Source organism: Propithecus coquereli, unplaced genomic scaffold (genome assembly GCF_000956105.1).
Source record: "Propithecus coquereli isolate 6110/MARCELLA unplaced genomic scaffold, Pcoq_1.0 Scaffold66, whole genome shotgun sequence".
Taxonomy (NCBI): Eukaryota; Metazoa; Chordata; class Mammalia; order Primates; family Indriidae; genus Propithecus; species Propithecus coquereli.
Window position 1 is genome coordinate 3,870,230 of NW_012152618.1, and position 23,768 is coordinate 3,893,997.

The 23,768-nt window shown below is 39.4% G+C and overlaps 2 protein-coding genes across 2 annotated transcripts in view; one reads left to right on the forward strand and one right to left on the reverse strand.

The window, feature by feature from the left end:
- Window positions 1–3,546: 3,546 nt before the first annotated feature.
- On the reverse strand, window positions 3,547–15,555 carry GGPS1 (geranylgeranyl diphosphate synthase 1). Its single transcript, XM_012660311.1, has 4 exons — window positions 15,321–15,555; window positions 8,770–8,862; window positions 4,869–4,939; window positions 3,547–4,631 (listed from the first exon to the last, which is right to left on the reverse strand). The coding sequence occupies exons 2-4, from the start codon at window positions 8,837–8,839 to the stop codon at window positions 3,870–3,872; spliced, it is 903 nt and encodes a 300-aa protein (XP_012515765.1). The 5' UTR covers window positions 8,840–8,862; window positions 15,321–15,555; the 3' UTR covers window positions 3,547–3,869.
- A 298-nt stretch (window positions 15,556–15,853) lies between these two features.
- Window positions 15,854–23,768, forward strand: part of ARID4B (AT rich interactive domain 4B (RBP1-like)) — a 166,831-nt gene continuing 158,916 nt past the window's right edge. Inside the window, exons 1-2 of the mRNA XM_012660293.1 lie at window positions 15,854–16,321; window positions 17,139–17,193. Coding sequence (XP_012515747.1) covers window positions 17,188–17,193 — 6 coding nt within the window. The 5' untranslated portion in view covers window positions 15,854–16,321; window positions 17,139–17,187. The remainder of the gene's footprint in view (window positions 16,322–17,138; window positions 17,194–23,768) is intronic.

Genomic DNA, 23,768 nt, shown 5'->3' on the forward strand with positions numbered 1-23,768 from the left:
TCTTCATGGTGCTGAATTCTCACTTGCCTTCCTCTGAACTATCAGCATTTATATTCAGACTTTTTTCTAAGCTTTATTATATGCTCTGAAATTTTATATATTTTATCTCTAGTACTAATTCTTTATTAAAAGCAATAATTTTATTTTGGTTCAATTCACAGAGCTTTTAAAACCTTAATTGGCCAAGTTTCAAGATTTGATAAATTGAACAAACTTAAAAAAAACTATACTTTCACTTTTGTTATCAAACCACAATGCATTTTCATAAAACTTATTAGAAAATCTATTAGTCTCTTTAAATTACTACTTTGTTTCAAATGGCAATTTGTTTCAATAACCTTCTGCTTCATTTTCAATTTCCTTGACTTGGTTTTCTATGTCCAATTCTTTCTGCTTAATTGACTTAATCTGTCAGCTTTAATAAATAAACCATTTCTTCCTTATAAATTACTGACATCTCTCTTTAAAACTTTTTTAGTCTTCAAATGTAGTCAATTGTAAAATGACTATTCTCATTTTACAATTTCTGTTAAGTGACTTTACAAGCTTTGGTGGGATTTATAAATTACTTTTCAGCTTATCATTAGTACTACCTCACCCACTGAGGTCTAAATATTTCCATTACTCATTATAGCAACTCTGAGATCTGGTACATTATTTTTCTTTATGTACAGGGATAAATATAATTCAAAGATAATAAATTGGTCGTTCCCCTAAAGCACAGAGTGCTTTATAAAGAATGTGTATGACAAGGCAAGTATTTCCCAGATATCTCTATAACAGGATACTCATTAATCAATGGTCATAAATCATTCTAACAATTTGAACTATTGGGTTAATACTGAAATTTGTATTACTAATAGTATTCCTTATTGTACTTACTATTTACCAACCAGTACGGAGTATAGAAAAACTATGCCGTGATACTGTAAGTTCCTATGTATTCAATAAGATAAATATTACAAAATTAATGAAAGGACCAGAAGGCGTAACTGTGAGAAAGATGGACTGGAGTGGGGAGAGATTATAGGAAGGAAACTGTTATTACAATAAACCAGTGCTTTCCAAATCTTTAAAAGCATTTAAGTGTGAATAAAGAATGGGAGGCAGTGCCAAGTGCTTTGATCTGTATTCCAGGTCAGTAAACACTTCAAGAAAACATATAAAGCATCCAGCACCCAACAGATACTTCATAAATACACATTTCCTTCCTCTTGGTACACTGATTTAAAAAAAAAGAAGCCAGTGGAGAAATCTTGAGATATCAAGACAGGAAGATGGGATAGAACAAGGCCTTCAATAGAGAGAAAGGGAGAGAATCAAGAACATGAGAACTAGTTTGGACTAGGGCAGGAGGACGAACAACCTTTCTTGATATAAAAGGCAGACTATTTCAAGACAGACCTAAAGTAGAGGGGAGGAAAGCCTGGAGAGTTTACATTCAATGGGAGAAGAGTGGAAGAGAAGCAGGGGACATTAAACTGACAAGTTTGAACTCTACACCAGGAAAGGAAGATTAGATGCAAAATAAAGGGGTCACTGAGGCCGCAATACGTGAACTTAGAATGGCTACCCCAGCAGTTCTCAGTCTCATGGGAGGAGCAAAGAATGTAGACGGTTAGATTCATCCAGGACTGGGGACTGGCAGCATGACAGTGGCCAAGAAAAGGAGAAGAGTGATCTGAGAACGAATGCTCTTGAAGTCTCCCTGAAGTAAACGACTAATATGACTAATATGAGTATAGGTTACGTAGGGAAGGAAGTAAAGTAGGAAGAAGTTGACAGAGTGGAATGAAGAACTGATGATTTTAAGATCTTGCTAAGGTTAGAAAGTGATTTATGGCAACATAACTGCCATTCACTCTTCTGTATTAACAGTTACGACAACAGATCAAGTGAAAAGGACAGAGTTTTGATTATTTGATAGATAAAATGATTCTCTGTTAAAAATCCCCATTTCAATGCCAAGCACTGCTGTCATTGTCAAAGGAAGGATAAAAATGACAAAAGAATCAAAATTAATTTGATTAGGCAAGGAATAAATCTGTGTAAGCAATTTTTTTAAAGTAGATATTTTGTTTATATAGTCAGCATTAGATTTTCAGAATTTTTAAAATTAATGGTTTAATAGCACAAATACCCATGATTTTAAGAAGTTCCCTCATCATTGTTAAAATGGAAGATTTAGGCCGGGCACGGTGGCTCACGCCTGTAATCCTAACACTCTGGGAGGCCGAGGTGGGTGGATCACTCAAGGTCAGGAGTTCGACACCAGCCTGAGCAAGAGTTGAGACCCCATCTCTACTAAAAATAGAAAGAAATTATTTGGACAACTAAAAATCTATATAGAAAACAAACAAAAAAAATTAGCCGGGCATGGGGGCGCATGTCTGTAGTCCCAGCTACTTGGGAGGCTGAGGCAGTAAGATTGCTCAAGCCCAGGAGTTTGAGGTTGCTGTGAGCCAGGCTGACGCCACGGCACTCTACTCTAGGCAACAGAGTGAGACTCTGTCTCAAAAAAAAAAAAAAAAAAAAAAAAAAAAAAAAAAAACTAGAAGATTTAAATTATTTTAGTAGTTAGTAAAGGCACCCAACTTTTTAATAGGATTTAGGTTGAATGCTTGGGTGAGAATTTCTCATACAATTACAGGTGATTAGATCCTATAAAACCAGTCAAGTAAAACATAATGTCTCCAAGGAAAACAAAAACTTTCATTTTAGGACATCAACAACTATAATATTGAAATTAGGCTTTTTGGTTTTTTTTCCCCCTACTTCTTGGGCCACAGATGGCTCCAGTGGCTTGGGTCTTGAAATTACACAAAAGGCAGAGCAGGGTCAGGGTTAAGGCATTAAAAAATTGCTTAGTGCTTAATAGTAAGCCTTTGGCTACTTTTCAGTCAGGCACTTTCTCTCAGGTTAATGTTCTGTTTCCTTTAAAGATGCCTACTCCCACTCCATTCAAGCATCTGTTGCTTTCAAAGGGTAGCAGTGATTTGGGTGGGAAGGAAAAGGGCATTTTCTGCTTTAGTATTTGAGGTAAGCAAACAGCCCTTTTAAGATTTTCACTACCAATGATGAGGAAATGTAATAAGGTTCAAATGCTCTCTTCTATACTACTTATTCCATATATCCTTTTTCCTTCACAATTGGAAAGACAATGCTATACTCAGATACTAATCAGTTTGGAGCAGACAAATGTTACATTACAAGGGGGCAAAAGAATTCAGACTAGCATGTGAATTTCATTACGCAGAACTCCTTGGTCAAAAAGCAGAATTTCCGAGGTGGAAAGGAAGGAAAAAAGGAAGAGGTAAGAAAAAGGACCAGAGTGCTTACTGTTCATCACTACCAGCCTTTTCATGGAAGACTTTAGTAAGGGGGTTTTCAGGGAGGATACTGAAATATTCTTAGCATCAGCATTTAGGAAAAAAGAGCTTTGTGGTCTTTGGGCCACAAAGCTAGCTGAAAGAAAATAGCTTGGAACTGGAATACATGAATAGAGAACTGCACATACAGTACAGTTAGGAAGTATCTGGATAAAAATTCCTGGAAGCTGAAGTCTTTTTTATTGACAGAATCAACCGCACATTTGTAGGGCTGAGATGGTCACAATATCCTGCCACAGCAATTTCTGACATTCAAATTAGACTTATATAAATGTGGCTCCTTTTAATTTCTTCAACTTCATATTATGATTATCTGTACAGATGGGTTTCTAAATTGAAACAAATTCATATCTCCCCTATAGTTTTTGGAGAATAACAGCTTGGACCAAATTTTTAAAAAGGTGATAGGCTAAAAGACTAAGATAAGAAAAAAAAATAAACTAAAACAAGCTATCAGGACCAATCAAGAATAACTTAATATTATTCATTTTCTTCTTTGAACATCTCACTTAAGTGCTTTATTAGAGCTACTAGTTCAGGGTTCCCACCACGTGCATCAATTTGTTTGTAGGCTTTAGATTCGAGCTCTTTAAGAGTTTTCCGAGTGTATTCAAAGGAACCTACATCTTCAAGATAATGTACACAGTATTTTTTAATATCTATGTTTTCTGTTCTCTGGCGCAAGATATTCTGCACCTGGGTGCTTTCAGGCCTTGACCAAATAGCATGAATAGTGGGAAATGAGAACTTTCCCTCTGTTAGATCTTCACAAAAACTTTTGTTTTCACTATATTCTTTGGAGTGTAGGTTAGCATAATCATCCCTAATTTGGAAAAAGAGCCCAAGTGTATTAAGGAGTGGCTTTAAATCTTCTTTGTAATCAGAGAACAACTGCATGAGACCTACTGCTAATCCAAATAGTCCACCTGTCTTTTGCAGCACCATCGCTTTATATTCTTCTTCAGTGGGACAAGTGTAATTATCCCTCCAGTAAATATCTAGGCCTTGTCCCTGATGGAGTTCCAAAAGTTGGCGGGTGAAAAGCTTTACTGCATCTGGGTGATCAAGGGTTAAGACTTTCTCTAAGCCAAGAAAATACACATAATTGGCAGAATTGATGACAGATGGAATTCCATAGATGCTGTGTGCCACTGGAAAGCCACGTCGGAGTTTTGAGTTGTCTTCGATATCATCAATGAGTAAACTGGCATTATGCAACATTTCTGTCACTTCAATGATAATCTAATGAAAAAAGAATTGAAAATTTCACTTTATTAGAACTATTCAAAATAGCTTTACAGTAACAGATTATGCAAGTCTCAGGTGTCTTAATTTTTACAACTAATAATTATTTAGCAACCTCAATATAAAATAATATATTGCATGAGCATTAAGTTCAATCAAGAAGTAGGAGTATTTTGATGCAACAGTTATTAATTTCTTGGGGATTAAGAATGAGATTAAGAATTGCCTAAATACCTGTAGCTTGTCTTCTGGAACTTTCAGCCAGTGATTAAATGCCTGTGAAAGTTTGGTTCTCACTTGTTTACCTGCAATTTAAGAATAAAATTTGACAATAAAATGAATGGAAATGTCCTTCGAAGTTGCTCAAACTTGGGAAATCCAGCTCCATCAATCCATTACCTACTGCAGAGCTTGCCTTCCACTGCTCGACACCCCACCCTCAATACCTCTGAAATCCACCACCTTTTAAAATTAGGGCAGGCCTGAGATTCTAAAGCACTTCAGTGGCATACTAACCCACTCCTTTTATCCTAACTTGAACTGACAATTTTGGTGTAGTATAGGCTTTTTAGGCATTATGGCCTAATTTATTATCTTTTTTTTTTTTTATTTCAGCATATTATGGGGGTACAGATGTTTAGGTTATGTATGTTGCCCTTGCCCCCCCATTACCTTTTTTTGAAAAGGAAGCTAGTTAGTGGCAGTTAATTAGCAGTATCTATTTTATAGAACTATAGGTATTTTTAATGAAATGTATTTTACTATTGAATTATCTCATAAAATTACCTCTTAAAATTATCTACCATTCCTTTAAATTAAGGTTTTAGAGACTGGGCAGCTCTGCTTCTTTCCTATCAAATATGAGACTACTGTACCCAGAAGTATTCCCTTTTAATATCCCTAGTTTAGTTAAAGCTAATCTCTTTATTTTGACTATTTCGCTTTTCTTTTTTGAGACAGGGTCTTGCTCTATCACCCAGGCTGGAGTGCACTGGTGTCATCGGAGCTCACTGCAACCTCAAACTTCCTGGGCTCAAGTGATACTCTTGACTACTCCTGCCTCAGCCTCCCCAGCAGCTGGGCCTATGTGTGTGCACCACCACACCTGGCTATATATTTTTTAAAGTTTTTTTTAGAGACAGGGTCTTGCTATCGCAGGCTGGTCTCGAACTCCTGGCCTCAAGCGATCCTCCTCCTGCTTTGGCTTCCCAAAGAGCTAGGATTACAGGTGTGAGCCACTGTGCCCAGCCAAGAGAGGTCTAATAGAAGTTAATCACTAGTAGTCACTGTGGCCCAAATACAAAGCAATGATAGACGAAAACCATAAACAGTTCATTTAATAAGAATGTTCTGAGCTTCCTGATAAATGAATGCACAGTAACATCCCAATTTCAGATTAGGTTTCAGGAAAATGGTTACATAAAAAGTTAAGTTTCAATTACTAAAACACTATTTCCTAAGTCCTATATATGTTTTCTCTGTACCAATCGCCCAAACAAATCAATCTACAAACCCTCATTACATATCTAATGGGACAAAGTTTCACTTTCTATGAGAAGTCTAGAAGAGAAGGCATCTCTGTCCTGCCTACTAATCCTTAAGGTGCACATGGTCAGGGTAGCAATTACATACTTTATATTCCTGATCTACTTTCCAGTTTGACAAAGGTCAGTCTGGGCTGTACTTACAAAACACAATTGTGCAAACTAATCTATTACCACTTTAAAAAAAATAAATTTTGAAGATGAAAACTAGAGAGCCTCATTTTTCATTTCACTTCCAAATATTATATAGGAAACAGTACAATAAATGGCTTAATTTTCAGGTACTACAGGCCTTTAATATTTTTTTGCCTCTGATGAGATTCTAGGATCTGGCCTGATACTTTTAAGTTCCAAATCATTTCTAACATTGAGGCTAATCACAGAGATTAGCCTCAAAATTAAAACAAACATTGCTCCTTCCTCCTTAAGACCCTAACATTACTGACTCTCTTTTTGCAGCCCCTCATCCTCCACTCCCAACTTCATCCTCCTCTCCCTAACAACAAAGGTATGGGGACTTACACTAGGGCAAATAAACAAACAAATTAAAGTCATTATCTTCACTGATTTCAGAAAATCCTGGTATCATTATTACTATAATATTTTATTAGCAAGAGTAATTTTATAACAGTACAAATGATCTGGCCCACCTTTAAGTTATTTTAGTAACTCTGAAGCTTTCTGTAAAAAATAGTTGTGTGATAGATATTGCAATGTCCTATTTCTTTAGGAAAATCTCTGAGGTTGTGTTCTACCATGGATCAAGAACATATTTGATAAAAAAGGTGAGGTACCAATTGAGAATTTTAAATATGTTACCTAATGGCTTAAAACATTACTTCCAGGTAATGAGAACTTAAAAAAAAAAGTTACAGAAGTAGTTCATTGCATAGGTAAGCATTGTGGTTAAAATGTGACTACAGGCAGTCCTTGCTTTGCAGGTAGTGGAGCGGGAAACACTCAGGAGACACCTGTTAGACTCCTCAGCACTCTGATAACTGGCATATTTTATGGCAGTCCAGTTCTAGCCAGTGTTTGCCAATTTGTTACAAAAGAAGTCCAACAATAGGTGGTGGGTAGAATGAAGGAAAACAGTGCCATGTTTCTCACTAGGAGATCCTGAAATAAGTGAAGTTACTAATTGCTGAACAGATGTCACTCAGTAACAGTCTCTTGGCTTTTTCTTAAACAGCGGGCAACCTTCCCTTTGAATTCTCCATTTCTGTCTTCCCTGCATTCTTCTGAAGCATTGATATTAGCAGATGAGTCTCCATCAGGGTATCCCAGAATAGAAACAACAATAATAATGATGGTTTTCAAGGTGTAGCTCAGGAGCTAGCACTCTTTTGACTTGATAATTGTATCTATCCTTTTTAGGCTCATGAAGACTAGAAATGGACACATTACTACTGAGGTATGCACTGTAGAACAGAAATAAAAACATGTCTATTATGATTGAGTTGAGAGCATCACTAGGCTATAGTTTAGCCACATTATGGGCTACACAGGTTTTTATAGTTGTCAAAGAATTTACTACCTTTTATATTATTTCCATAAGAAAAGTATTCTACATTTCAAGTAACTGGTCTATAAATGAATTTTTATTACGAGAACCCTCATTTATTATATTCATGGGTTTTTACTCATTATCATTTTCCAAAGTTTAAGAAAAACCAAAATACAACAAAAACATACATGTACATGTGATTAGGCAAGTGTTAAGGCAGAAGCCACGTGCAGGTGATATACCCTTATTCAGGAATAATGTGAGCTATGCTTCCACATACTGTGATTTAAATGCATTAAAAATTGGCTCTCAAAGGAACTAGTAGTGTAAGGAACATAGTACATGTGTGAGATACTGGAAGACATGGACATGGAAGGTAAAACTTGAATATAGAAGGTAAATGAAGTTTTCTGTTTTTATACAAATTTGTATAACTTCCCCTAACATCTAAACCGTGGGAAATTCAAATGTGTGACATCCATAAAGAATAAAACTTCCAATGAAATACCAAAATTAAAAAAATTTTTTTTTTAGAGACAGGGTCTCATTATGCTGCCCAGGCTGGTCTCAAAGTCCTGGCCTCAGTGATCCTCCTACCTTAGTCTCCCAAATTGTTGGGATTGCAGGCAGGAGCCACTGTGACCAGCTCCAGAATGTTTTAAGCATTTTCATTTTCCTAAGGAATGTTATATAATTGGATAATTTTAAAACAGTGTCTTAAAAAAATTACTCCTTTTTTTTTTTTAAAGAGATGGGGTCTCGCTATGTTGCCCATGCTGGAGCATAGTGGCTATTCACAGGTGTGATCACAGTGCACTACAGCCTTAAACTCCTGGGCTCAAACCATCTTCTTGCCTTAGCCTCCCAAGCAGCTGGTACTACAGGCATGCGCAACTGCACCTTGCAAAAATTACCTTTTAAGAGTGAAAAATTATAAAGTTCTGTTTATAATTTTTCTCATATGCATCACCTTAAATAGAAAATCTCAAGAGCTAGCCTGTCTAACCTTTTTTATTTGCTAACATTTGAATGACCACTACCATATGAAAACTAACCTATATGTGGACTGTAATTGAACTGTTACCTGGTAACTGAAGTAAGTATTTATAGGGTTCTAGAAGAATTCTTTGGACTGTTTCTTGAGTCTTCTCCATTGTTTTTAAATTTCAAAGCTGATCTGTCAAAAAGAAGAAACATAAAAAAGATCTCATGAACCTAATTATCTTTGAGTTCAAACTGCAAAAGAATTTGTATCTCAAGGTGTATTTGGAAAGGCAGACTTTCAGTTTGGTTTAAAAAGAAAATTCTACATGCATGAAACCTTGAAGACATTATGTTAAGTGAAAGAAGCCAGTCACAAAAGACTCCATATTATATTATTCCATTTATACAAAATGTTTAGAATATTCCAATCTATAGAGACAGAAAGTAGATCAGTGGTTGCTAGCATGGGGGGGAAACAGGGATTGACTGCTAATTAGTACAGGGTTTCTTTCTGGTGGATCAAAATATTATAAAATTAAATTGTGGTGATGGTTGCACAACCCTGTAAATATACTAAGAACCACTGAACTGTATGATTTAAATGGGTGGTATTAAATTATATCTCAACTTCTTTGTTAAAAATTCTTCATTCCAGTGATTATTACACTGGTTAAAGTGTTCACTTGGTTGTTTTTTTTTTTGAGACAGAGTCTCACTGTGTTGCCCTGGCTAGAGTGCCACGGCGTCAGCCTAGTTCACAGCAACCTCAAAGTCCTGGGCTCAAGCGATCCTCCTGCCTCAGCCTCCAGAGTAGCTGGGACTACAGGCATGCGCCACCATGCCCGGCTAGTTTTTTCTATATATTTTTAGTTGTCCAATTAATTTCTTTCTATTTTTAGTAGAGATGGGGGTCTCGCTCTTGCTCAGGCTGGTTTCGAACTCCTGAGCTCAAACAATCCGCCCGCCTCGGCCTCCCAGAGAGCTAGGATTACAGGCGTGAGCCACCGCCCCGGCCTTCACTTGGTTTTTAATTGGTTTTCTTAGTTAGATAACTTATATCAAACCATTCTTTTTTTTTTTAAGAGAGAGGACTGGCTCTGTCACCCAGGCTGAAGTGCAGTGGTAGGGTCATTTCTCACTGCAGCCTCGAACTCCTTGGCTCAAGCAATCCTTCTGCCTCAGCCTCCCAGATAGCTGGACAAGTGTGCACCACTGAACCCAGCATAAGCCTTTCCTATTTTATCAACCATAAAAGGTTTAATTTGTTGACAGCAAATAAATGTCAAAACAAATCCACAGAATCAGAAAGATACCTTTATATTTACCTGATTATTTAAACATTCTTTGTTTCTATGAGCATTAAAATGGGTATGTTTTATAAATTTAAAATTTAAAGAGATCCCCCCTCCACTTGGTATTTTCTATATAATTAATCCATTTCAGAGATTCTGACTTAAGATATGCATTAACGTGAATGCAATTTTATTAAAAATATTCCTCTGCAGTACCTTATTATTCTGAATTTCACATTTATTTTAATATTTCCTAGAGTATCACTTGTGGTCATCCTAGGGTCTTCCTTTACTGTTGAATCTCTATCGTTTCTTTGTAAATATGTTTCTATTTTACTTGTTCTCATATTAGGACTCTTTTATTTCTAATTGCTCTGGCATCTTTGGCATATTCTAGGAGGTTTATCATTTTTGCCCTTTTTTGTTTTTTTTTTTTAGAGGTAGGGTCTCGCTCTGTCACCTAGGCTGGCATGCAGTGGCACGATCATTGTTCATTGCAGCCTTGAACTCCTGGGCTCAAGCGATCCTCCCGCCTCAGCTGCCCAAGTAGCTGGGACTATAAGCATGTGCCACCACACCCAGATAATTTTTTTCCTTTTTTTAGGGACAAGGTATCCCTGTGTTGCCCAGGCTTGTCTCTGATCTCTGGCCTTAAGCAATCCTCCCACCTCAGCCTCTTCAGTTGCTGGGATTACAGGCATGAGCCACTGTGTTCAGCTCTTTTGTTCTATTTCTTTTGCTTCTCGGGACTATGATTTGGTCTCTAGGATCATAAGCCCTCTCTTAACCAATTTTCTGGCTTCACAACACAAGGCTAAACATAATACGATATCTAATGGCAGTTCATGATCAGTGCTGTTCAAAGAGTTGCACATTATTGAATTTTTTAGCTGACACCTTAGAAAGTTCTCTTTCAGTATGCTAGAAGATAACAAAGCACAAGAATGTATTTGTTGGAGAGTCACTTTTTTTTCTTGAGACAGGGTCTTGCTCTGTTGCCCAGGCTTGAATGCAGAGGTGTCATCATAGCTCACCACAGCCTAAAATTGTTGGGTTCAAGGGATCCTCCTGCCTCAGCCTCCCAAGTAGCTGGGACTACAGGTGTGTACAACCACACTCCACTAATTTTTCTATTTTTTGCAGATACAGGGTCTTGCTAGTTGCTTAGGCTGGTCTTGAACTCCTGGGCTCAAGTGATCCAACTGCCTCAGCTTCCCAAAGTGCTAGGATTATAGGTGTGAGCCACCGTGCTGAGTGGGCCACTTCCTTGGAATAAAGAAAATGAAGTTGAACTCATATACTTTGCATCATTCTGATTGCTCAAAGGTCTTTTTTCTGATTCACTGAGTCTGGGCAGGCAAGTAGGAATATCCATTTTTAATACACATCTTGTATAATTCTGATGCAGTCACTTGAGAAAGTGTTGGGGAGAAGTGGAAATGGGTTGCTTCCATTGTATGACACCACAACACAACTAAGGGAGTGAGTGCTGATGTTTTTTATTTACTGTAATGCTGAGGATGTGATTCTCGATTTCCAAATTTGCCCTACTAACTTCATAAATGTTAACTACTAAAACTCATCTTTCACAGCCCAGTCATCTGAGACTATGGTCTCATCATGTACACTCTCAGGGTTAAGGCAATTCTAGTACTAGTACTGTTAGTCCTTGCTGGCATTAAATTAAAAAAATGCAAAATAGGAGAGCAGAATCTGATGTTTAATGCACAAAATATAGGACTTTTGGCATATATTTCAGCAAATGGAACACACTGGTTGATAACACATGCAGCTAAACAAATCTGAAGATCTTGAGTAAATAGTGCACAAAGTGCCACACGAGTGAAACAATTTCCAAAATCTTGCACTCATATGTGTGCTATTCAAATAGCAAAGACACGGAATCTAAGTGTCTATCAACGGATGACTGGATAAAGAAAATGTGGTAAATACACATGATGGAAAACTATTCAGCTATAAAAAAAAAATGAAATCATGTCTTCTGCAGCACACAGATAGAACTGGAGGCCATTATCTTCAGTGAAACAAGTCAGATACAGAAAGACAAATACCACACGTTCTCACTTATGGATGTAGGATGTGGAATGATAGATAATGTAGACTTGGAAGGGTTAGTGGGGGAATGATGAGAGATTACTTAGGTACGATGTATGTTATTAGAGTGACAGATACCGTAAAAGCCCTGACTTCACCATTCTACAATCTATGCATGTAACAAAATCAGATATCCCATAAATTCGCATCCCCCCTATCTAATTATTAATGCTGGCATTCTACTTTAGCACTGAGACTACACCTATTGACAATTAGGTATTTGATGTGCCTGTTTTGTAGTAGGCAACCAATTCAAGGGTAAAAAGGTTTGAACCACATTGTCATTTACTTTTTTTCTTGCTGTGGAATGAGATGTATAATATAGCAAGAGGAAGGAATAAAACTTCTACATTAACTATGCATTGCTAGGCACGTGGCTGGCACATGATAAAGGAGGGCTGAAGTAATAACACAGATTACCATCAACTGTGCAAGTGCTTTGATGCTTGCACGTAGTATAAACCATCTCGTGGGTCAGAGAAACCTTTGGAATATGATGAAAGCTATGATCTTCTAAAGAAAAAAATACCTGCATATATATAAATATGCCCACAAATACATGCACACCCACAAAAGCCTACATATAACTTCTCAGGGATCATATAGTCTCTTTTACACGTACCTCAGATTAAAATCCCCAGCTACAGAGTATCTTCACTGTCTAATGCCAAGCAGACATATATTCTTGTTTGTGTAATAACAGGCTAAAACATAAATTCCACTAGCTTAACTCTTTATTGAAGGCAGATTACAAATGGATACTAAAGCATGAATCTGGCACATAGTTCAGGTTGCTCTTTAGGATTGAAAAGTGTATTTTTTCTAGTCTGTTCTAGATGATTATTTATGTGAACCAATCATTAAAAAGAAAAAAAAAGAAAGCACTCCACCAAAGGAAATCATTTTAGGGAAATGAATTCAAAAAGAAATATTCCATATTGAAAATTTCTACATCTACTTTGAATAGTAATTAATATTAAATACATTACAAGGCAAAAACAGCTCATAAAATATTTTGAAATAATAAAATAGTAACCTATTACCTATACTGTTTGATCTCTGATATAGGTTATTTTATTCTTAGGAATTAAAGAAAGAAAAGAAGATACAAAGTAGGGAAAATAATGGCTTAGGTAAAAGATTATTGAGCATCATTAAAGGTAGAATTAAGAAAATCTCAAATACCACAGGCACTCTCTAATAAATTGGAACTAACCGATGGGCACACAAGTGCACAGAGGGAAGTAAAAGTCATTGGAAATTAAGCAGAGGGAAGGGGGGAGAAGAGGAGGGGCAAAAACCCATCTAATGGGTACAATGAACACTATTCGGGTTATGGGCACATTTATAGCCCTGACTCAAGCCTTGTAACAAAGACATTTGTATCCCCTTTAATATTCTGAAATAACAACAATTATAAAAATCTCATACACTTCTCTATTTAAATCTTCTTAACTAGGTTGGGAGCAAAAATCATGTTTATATCTTTTTTTACAGCCTCCAAAACACATCTGACTTAACTTAAAAGTCAATGAGACCCACTCTCAGAATCCTTTTTTGTGTCTGGATCACTAACAGGTGTACTCTTGCACAGAAATCAGATCTAATCTTTGTTTCAATTCTTAGAGCTTTATGGATAATGTTATTTCTCAACTTAAAAACATTATTCCATTGCTCACTCAGAGAAGTTTAAGAATACTCAATTAACAAATAAGTCAATTAATCTTCCTTTCCCAGAGGATGTTTATATACAACTATTCTCAGTGGTAGGAAAAAAAAGGAACCTTGATTTTTCCAGGTATCAAAAACCAATCTGTCTTGTGTCTTCTTAAAAGTCCAAGGGATTCTATACACTGTGGCATGTGCTCTTTACTGCCTGCTTCTTTGTTTTTCTTTTTTTTACTCAAAGGACTCCCAGTTTATCAGAGCTAGAAATTTCAGCTATCATGTAGTAAATGTAAATGTACAGAGGCATTAATGTGTGTCACATGAACTGCACTAATTTATGGTGAATAACTACAGAATGCCTCAGTGAGACTACTCCTCACTTTCAAAACTGAAAAAGTGCTGGAAATTTCTTTAAAGAGTGGATCGATAAATATTAATACAAACAATATATTCTTTCCACCGTATGAACGAACTACTACTGTAGCAGCCTCCTGGTTGGGCTCCCTGCATTCACCCCTCTAATCAACAGTCCTCTACTCTTCAGTCAGTAATGATAGCGAAATTTAAATTTGGTCTTCTCCCTTCCAACTGAGAACCTTTCGAAGATACCTTATTTCTTTTAGGACAAGAACAAAACTCCTTAACAAAATCTATAAAGTTCAGCAACGTCCCTTATCTCTACAGCCTCAGTTCTTTGAACTGGAGAAACTCCCTTCTGACACAAGGCTTTCCAACATGTTACTTAACTCTTTTCGTCTGGAGTGTCCTTTCCTTAGTTAACTCTTGTTAGCCCTCTGGCGCTCTGCTTGATCCTCACTTGCTCGGCAAAGTCTTCCCTTACCTCCTTAACTAAATTGCTTTCCCTTTACCTTCTTAACTAAACTTTCTTAGTTCACATCCTCCTATCACCACGGATTGCAGCACTATCACTGTTGCAATTTCACATTCACTTGGGTGTCTGTTTTGTTTAACATCTGTCTCACTAGGCTTACGTCTACGAAGGCAGAGGCCATACCGGTTGTTCCACATGGTGAGCGTTCAATACACGTGAAGAAATGAAAGTACCTTCTAATGCACCAGAGGACGAAACTAGGGCACAAACATACAAAAAGTGAAAATACCATGCGAAGTTTTTTTTTTTTAAGGGAAGGGCCTGGTTTCAGAATTTCTAAATAGAGATATACAGATGTTAAGCGCAGCTGTGACGCGCAGAGTGAATTCTTCCACTCAAACTCCCGGAGATGATGGATTCCGAAGGAAACTAAGAGATACGGGCAGGGAATTTAACTAACTTCGAGGACGATTTTCAACAGCAGCTTGGCAGAGGGCTTAAAATGTTTACTGGGCTAGCATAGAACCCGCAGGGTGAAGAACCGTGAGGTTTCTGCTTCCGCCCCGCTGGGTCACCTCTTCCTTCTCCCTGTCTCAAGCAAGGGGATGGAAAATTCATACACAATCCGGTTCATCATCCGGGTTCTCACCCTCTTTTCTTTCTTTCCTCTCAGCCCCGCCTTCCAGCCTCCCCCCGCCCTCCTTCCCATCCGGGTCCCCCCCAGCCGCCACCACCGCCACTCACGGTTCAATGATGATATCACGACTTTCACGCCGCCAGTCCAGGAGTCGCAGTACCCAGCATCAGCTGCTCCTTCAGAAATCACACTAAAGCGCCTCCTGATGCTTACATGAATCCCTCCCTCTACTTCACCACAGAACTCTCCGCCCTCCTCAGCCGCCAGCGACACCGCATTACTCTGTGCAAGAAAATGCGCCATCCCGGTCACACTGCGCAGGCGTCGTTGCCACCTCCCCCTCTGCTTTGGGGCCCCGCCCTCTTTCCCTCCCCTCTCCCGTCTCACGCAGGCGCAGGGCATTGCGGGTCTTGCAGTTCTCACTGGCGAGGATTAGCGCATTGGTCCCAGAGGCTAGACTACATTTCCCGGGAAGCTTTGAGGCGTAACTTTCTGTTTCCATAGAACTGGGGGAAAATGGCGTCGATGTTTGTATCCAGGGGGCCAATAGAAACATGGTATGGGCGGGTTCTAAAGAACCCTAGCCAATCCGAGGTCGTCTGAGAGGCCATCCGGGAAATAGGTAGGGGAGGGGAAAAAATCTAGGGGAGGAGAGAAAAGAGAGGAAGGGGGGGAACCTGGGGTGGGGGGGAAGCGATGTTTGCCCGTCAGTCGAGTCCGGAGTGAGGAGCTCGGGCGCCGGAGCGGAGGGAGACTCCTGAGCTTAAGCTTCCCGCCGCCACGGCCACCGCTTGGACCTTTGCCTGGAGGGAGCCGCAGAGGGTCCATCGCCGCCGTCCTCTGGAGGGCAGCGCGATTGGGGGCCCGGACCTCCAGTCCGGGAGAGATTTTTCGTCGTCCCCCCTCCCCCCAACCAGGGAGCCCGAGCGGCCGCCAAACAAAGGTACCAGTCGCCGCCGCGGGAGGAGGAGGAGCCGGAGCCTCAGCCTCAGCAGCCGCTGGACCCACCGCCCTTCTTCCCCATCTCTCCCCCGGGCCTGCTGGTTTTGGGGGGGAGGAGGAGAGGGGACTCTGGACGTGCCAGGGTCAGATCTCGCCTCCGAGAAAGGTAGGGGACATTTTCTGGGGCTTTCGTGGTCCCCTAAGGGGGTCCCTTTGGTAGTCACTGGGCCTGGCCGAGAAGCAGGGGAAGATCGCTGTGGTGGTCTCACCGGCGCCTGAATTCAGGGCCTCGGCCTCCCGGGAGCCCCCGTCCCCCCTCCCGCTTTTGCCGTGTCCGAGCCGCCCCCTGGCCGGGCGGCCGCACACTCAGCGGTTTAGGGGCCTCGGTGGGGGGCCCTGGTGGGGTAAGGGGCTGTGCCGCCTCCCGGGCCCTCGGCTCTCTGGTCGTGCTTGAGACGAGGGCAGATGTTGATCTCACTCCCACTTGTCGGGTCTCCATTCGGAACGGGACGTGGGCAGAGGCTCTGCGGAGGGTCGGTCCTGCTCGCGGCCCTCGGGCCCGCCTGGCCCCTTGGCGGCCCCCGGCTGGGCTGCCGCTCCGACGCGGGGCTGTGCGGCCCGTGGGGGCGCGGACCGGCTCGGCCCGGCGCGGAGGCCCACGGAGAGGGCGGCCGGCCCCGCGCCGGACTCCGGGCTTGTTGTTGAGTTTCTTCTCTGACAGAAATGGCGTCATTGTCGGAGACGGGAAACTCCGTCTGGTCCCGACAATAGGGACGGGAAGCCGCCGAGCTGTGTAGGTGGCTGGGTTTGCGGGGATGGCGAGGCCAGAGGGAGCCCCGAATTGGCGTATGATGGTTCGGGGGCTGACGCCCCATATGACTCTTTCTTCGGGGTTCGGGCTTCGCTCGGTTCCTTCCCTCCGCCTCCGCCAGTGCAGAGGGGTGCCTATGGTGTTGACTGGGTGTCTTTTGTTTCCCCTCCAGGTGCAGGTGAACCTGGTGTTTTCGAGGGTATATTGGTCCCAGAATCATCATGAAGGTAAGATTGCCTACAGAAAACGAACCTCGGGTTACAGAATTCAGGAAGTAAGGGGTTTGTTTGGATGAGGTCGCTGTGTGGGGCCTCCAAGTTGTGCATAGGAAGGTGTGTTTGGTGGCTCGGTGACCGAGCCCTTCCCTAGGAGACGTGGGGGTCAGCTGGTGTGAATATCCACGGACTTTGCTGTGGAGTTGGAGTCAGTTATAGGATATCTCATTGAAGATGATTCTCCTATATAGTCTGTTTTTGCAGGGAATGATAGGAATAAGTGCATGAATTAAAGCGTTTTAAAAGTGAAATAAAAAGCAGGTCAAGTAATCTGACTCTAGAAACCGAACTGTATAGTGGTTCTATCAGTTACACTGATGAAAGAAAATCTCATTTATTGTGTGAACAGTACTGTGAAATTTTAGCAGAAAACCATTTGATTAGCCGCACAAATAATGTTAGTTGAAAGATTTTAAAAGAGAATTTTGGTGATCTTTATGCAGTTCATAGATAACTGCAGTTCCTTGTATCTTCCAGGGATTTAGGGTATATGTTTTATTTTTCTTTATTGATCTAGTTGGTTTGCAGATTGTTGAGTTCCTATCTCACTTTCGTGTAAATGAAAACATAACCAATGATGTTTAAGGAATGATTCCTTCTTGTTAGTCATAAATCCTTGCTGACCCATGACCTGTGTAAAAGAGTGGGTGAAAAGTGATTTTATTAGGTAAACTATCTACCTTGGTGTTGGATGAGAATTTCTTAAGAAAAGTGTTGAGTTGAATAATATATAATAAGTTCAGAAGCTGAATAAATACAGGGTTTAGTTTGGAAGAAATGTAATTTGTCACAGTTCCCAGTGTACTGCCTGTCACATCTTAAATACTCTGTAAATGTTTGGTTAAAAGAAATTTCGTAAGTTGAAAGTCTTTTAGATTTAAATTTTCTTTTTTTCTTCCTTTCATTTCCTTTTTTTTTTTTTTAAAAAAAACAAACTCATCTGTTTGAAAAAATGGAACTGTGTTGGAAACTTTAGCCTTAAAAGTTTCAGGGTGAAGACTAGGCAAATGCAAATTTTTTGGTATTATTTTAGAACTGCTAATTTTAAGTGCTCGTCATTTCCATTCTTACTGCCTTTTAAAACGGGGTACTATTAATGTTAAAAGGAAAATGTTATTAAAATACATTTCTAACTTTATATAAGAAGGACTTCCTGTTATTGTAAGTACAGCAAATCTTCTCTTAGGGAATCAACTAGTAATCGCTAGTACTGAACACTTAGCTTATTTCTTATGACTTATTTTCTTATATGATAAAAGATGAGAAGCTGTGATTTGCATTTGCTTTAGCAAAAATTGCAAATTAAGAATGTTTTTAGTGTTGATTATACTGGGCTTAAATTTTCTTCTTTATGTGTTTCCAATTTCTATTTTACAAGATAATTGAGCTGTAGAAGGACTTATGCCATCTATTGGATCTTACCAAACATATTTATACTTTGAAGCAAGCTTTTAGGTTTGGATTATCTATCCTATTATTGACAAAATTCTTAAATTTTATTAAGTGACAGTGTATTGAGGTAATTGAAAGAGTGTTTTGTAATATTTAGTAGTAGTATTTTCTGATTGTTGCTTTAAAGTTCCGAAGTAAAGAAAAATGCATATGCTATTTTAAATATATGTTTTAGAAGCAATTTTCCTGTAGTACCACCTTCAAGAATTGAAAAATAAATCCGTCTTACTGACTAGTATACAAATATCTTGTAATATTTTTGCATGGTGTATTTTTGAGAAATAAGACTTGTAACAGAAAAGCAATTTGTGCTTTAATGTAGATCATGATGTTGATGTTATGTTGGGTGTATGTCAGGTTTGTTTTTCATACTTTTGATAAACCTTTCAATGTTAGTGACAGCACCATTATCAGGAAATGATAGGCTATTGAAGTTTGAAAATAATTCCAACACTTAATTTTTATTAACGTGAGATTAACTTCTTACTTTTTTTAAATAAAACTTTTTTCTGCTTTTGTTTTGTGATGTTATTAACATCTCTTATTACACTGCAGTAAATTTTTTTTTTCAGAGGTTTAACATGATAGAACTTTATTTCTCACTACTGCAGTAAAATTTTGAATGGGCGGGAAGGGCTAGACATGTCAGACTCTTTAAGAGATGAGTCATTTAGATGGTTGTACTTAGAATCTGGGTAGATGGGCTTTTTCAGATGTACCATTCTTTCTTTTACAATAACTGGCTTAGACCACATAAAAATAATGGATTGATTACAAATGCCCTTTCTTAATGCTGTGTGCATGTTCTCTTTCCCTTTCTCTCTCTCTTACTTTCTTCTCCTCCCTCACTTCCTTCTTTCTCCCTGCCTTTTCCTTTCCTCTATCCTTTCCTTCCTTCTTTTCCTCTCTTCCTTCTGCCCCACCCCTGTTTCATAAATCATTCGTTTAACAACAGCCCCTTTCATGTGTTAGGCAGTGTGGCATGAAGGTTAGTAAAGTTTCTGACCTACTCTCAATGAGCTCACAATTTAGGAGAAGACATAGAAAAATTAAAACTTACAGCATATTGAACAATAAGAGTATGTATGTTATTTCAACATCCGGTAATTATAGTAAGTGCTATGGGAGGACAGAAAGAGGACATCTAAATCAGAGAGCCATGGAAAGTTTTCTGGTGTAGTTGATACCTAAGTTGAGTGTTAAAGCTTTTGCTAGGCAAAAAAGGGGAGAAAAAAGTGTTTGAGACAGAGAGGGAACAACATATTGGAAAATAAAGAACAAAACAAGGTGATGTATCTGGAAACTCTGTGTAGCATGATATATGTGGGGTAGGATTAGAAGGGCAATGATAGGAGATGAAGCCAAGTAAAGGAGTTGAAAATTTTCTTGGAAGCTACATGGAACCACTGAATGTTTTTAATAAGGGGTAAAGACGTAAAGAGATCACTTTGGTAGTATTGTGGTGAATACATCAAAAGGGAGATCTGCATGGCAGGTCTGGAGATGCCAGATGAGAAATCCAAGTGAGAAATGAATAAGGACCTGAATTAATGCAGTGGGAGTGGAGCAGAGGGGATAAATCCGAGACATTTAGTAAGTAGTATTCAAGACCTAGTAACTCACCCTGAGGTAGGAGGAAGATGGGGGTTTCTATCTTGGGAAATTAGATGGATGTTATTGTCATTTGAAGCATGTTGTCACTGGAGTAAAGGTGAATAGAGTTTTGAGTATTTAAGGGAATGTGTAAGAAGTCCACATCGAAATGGACCTATTAATTAAGAGGTAAGATTAAGAGAGCAGGTAGGATGAAGCCAGAGTCTTGGTTAATCCAGTGTGAATGTTAACCTTATCATTCATACTTACCTCTAATATTTGAAGGGATTTAAGATCCATAATATAGCAAATGTATTTTGTGCTATAAATTTGTGGTCTTTTTGATGAACAGGTAATTTCGTAAAATACTAACTTGTTTTCTGTCCAAATTGCTAAATCTTTGCTTATTGTAATTTTAAAAACTATACTAGATGAGTACATATTTCACTGAAGAATGTGTTTTTGCCAATTTAGCCAGTAAATTCAGTCACTGAGCAGATTATATACCTTCTTTGTACCAGACATGGTTCTGGGTTTTGAGCATGCAGCAGTGAACAGACAGGAGTTCTTACCTTCATGGAGTTTTCTTTCTACTAGAGTAGACAGACACTAAGAAAAAAAGAAGTAATAAATGCTATGAAGAGGAATAAAGCAGATTAAGAGGTTAGAGTGACAGAGGTGTTACTTTAGGTAACAATGAATAATGGAGGGCCTGTTTGAGGAGATGACATGTAAGTGCGATGTGGAGCAAGTGACAGAGTGAGCCATTCAGTTTTCTGGGGGAAGAACATTCCCTGCAGAAAAGCCAAATGCAAAGTCCCCGAAGTGAAATGTGCTTGGCATGTTTGAGCGTGGCATATTTAAGGAAGGCCATCAGGGCTGGAGTGGTAGGAGTTGCTAGAGAGGGTCACAAAGGCCGGTACAATGTGTAAGACCTTCTAGGACATGGTAAGGACTTGAGTAAATCTGAATGTGTTAGAAAGTCTTTGAAGGGTCTTAAGTGAAGTGATCTGATACACATTTTTAAAAAAGAACATCAACTGCTGTGTAGAGAATAGACTGTCGGAGCAGGAGTAGAAGTGGGGAGGTCAGTCACAAGGCTCTCCAGCTAGTTCTGGGGCGAGATGGTGGTAGACGAGGTAGGAGAAGCAGTAGTATTTGGGATCTATTTGAAGGTGGGGATGACTGGATTTGAATGGATTGAGTGAGGGAAAATTTCTACTTGCTGCTGCTTACAGATGAGTATTCCCCCTGCCATTTTAAAAAATTTTTTGCCGTGATTAGTTGGTTGATGGGATTCTTAGAACGAAGTATAACCAAGAAGGCATTTCCAACTCTTAGCCTTCCCTTAGTAATGAGTAGTGAACAGTGAGCTGAGCAGTCCTGTCAGTTGTTTTTGGTTTTGTTTTTGAATTTTAAAAAATGAGATATAATTCACACACCATAAAATTCACCCTTTTAAAGTGTTGAAATTCATTACTCGTTAGTATTTCACAAGGTTGTGCATCTATTACTACTATCTTTTTTAGATTTTTAAATTTTTATTTAAATTTTATTTTTTTAGAGACAGGGTCTTACTCTGTTGCCTAGGCTGGCCTCAAACTCCTGAGCTCAAGTGATCCTCCCAGTGTAGCCTCCAGAGAAGCTGGGACTGCACCACCGGGTCTGGCTGTCCATCACTACTGTCTTTAACTCCAGAACATTTTTATCCAATGAAAAAGAAGCCCCTTACTCATTAGCAGTCATTCCCTGTTCTTCCCTTCTGTCCTTCACTGGCAATCACTAATCTACTTTCTATCTGTAAGGATTTGCCTATTTTGGACATTTCCTATCAATGGAATCATAATTTGTGGCCTTTTGTGTCTGAAAACATTTTTAGAATGTTTTCAAGTTTCATCTATTTTGCAGCATGTGTCAATACTTTATTCCTTCTTATTGCTGAATAATATTCCATTTTGTGGATTTACCACATTTTGTTAATCCATTTGTTATTAATACTTTGTGGACATGTGGGTTTTTTCTACTTTTTGCCTATTAGGATAATGGTGCTATGAATATTTATATACAGGTTTTTATGTGAACATATATTTTTAATTCTCTTGCGTCCTAGGAATGAACTTTTCAGTTTTAGGGTGGCAGTATTACCTGTATGATAACCTGTTGAGTGCTGATTGTTCAGCTTCAGGTGTTTTGTTTTGTGGCAAGTGCCCAAAGAGTTGGATATTTAAAGTAAGTCATGCACCATTTATTGAACATGTACTATATGCTAGTCTCCATTACAGCCATTTAGGATATATCAATGAACAAAACAGCTAGAAATTCCTGGCTCTGGATTTTACATGTTAAGGTGAGAAGGCAGACAAGTAAGAATAAATATAAATTGGCCGGGCGCAGTGGCTCACGCCTGTAATCCTAGCACTCTGGGAGGCTGAGGCGGGTAGATCGCTCAAGGTCAGGAGTTGGAGACCTGCCTGAGCAAGAGTGAGACCCCGTCTCTACTAAAAATAGAAAGAAATTATTTGGACAACTGAAAATCTATATAGAAAAAATTAGCTGGGCATGGTGGCGCATGTCTGTAGTCCCATCTGCTCGGGAGGCTGAGGCAGTAGGATTGCTCGAGCCCAGGAGTTTGAGGTTGCTGTGAGCTAGGCTGATGCCACGACACTCTACTCCAGGCAACAGAGTGAGACTCTGTCTCAAAAAAAAAAAAGAATAAATATAAATAAATAAATTTCTAGTTTGTTAGATGATTAGTAGTATGGAAATAAGAAAAGAATAGAGCTGGGTAAGGAAGGTAGAAAATGTGGGGGCTGGGGCGGGTTGCAGTATTACGTAAGGAGGTCCGGTTAGGCTTTATTGAGAAGACATTTGAACAAATACTTGACTGAAGGAGGCGAGTCAGTTAGCCATGTGGCTTTCTGGCAGGACAGCCTTCAAAGCTGCTCTCAGTGAACAGTACAGAGGCCAGGGTGGCTAGAGTGGAGGAAGGAAAGAAGACAGTGGGTGGGGATGGGGTTAAGACAGGTAAAGGGGCTGTAGGTTGGGGGTGGAACAGATCAGATCTCAAGGTCCTTGGAGGCGCCTTTGTAAGGACATGGCTTTCACTGTGATAGAAATGGGAAACCACTGCAGGTTTTGAATGTAGTGGTGCATTATCATTACAGAGTGGCAAAGTTTCATTAGATTTTGAAAGGGTCACTGAATGCTCTGTTAAAAACAGCCTGTAGGTGAGTCAAGGATAGAAGCTAACCAGTTTGGAAGCTATTTTGATAAAGGATTATGGCAAGATGATTGGTGGCCTCAGTGAGGGAATGAGGAATGGCCAGATTATACATGTCTTTTGAAGATAAGACCAACAGGAGTTCCTGTCAGATTGAATGTAGAGGAGGGAGAAAGAGTCAAAGAGGACACCAAGGCCGGGCGAAGTGGCTCACGCCTGTAATCCTAGCTATCTTGGGAAATTAGATGGATGTTATTGTCAT

Coding starts and splice junctions, on each gene's coding strand:
- GGPS1 (XM_012660311.1), bottom strand. CDS start 8,839: ATGGAGAAGACTCAAGAAACAGTCCAAAGAATTCTTCTAGAACCCTAT. Junction 4,940..8,769: donor ATACTTACTTCAGTTACCAG/GTAACAGTTCAA, acceptor CTTAAATTGCAG/GTAAACAAGTGAGAACCAAA. Junction 4,632..4,868: donor TTCCAGAAGACAAGCTACAG/GTATTTAGGCAA, acceptor TTTTTTCATTAG/ATTATCATTGAAGTGACAGA.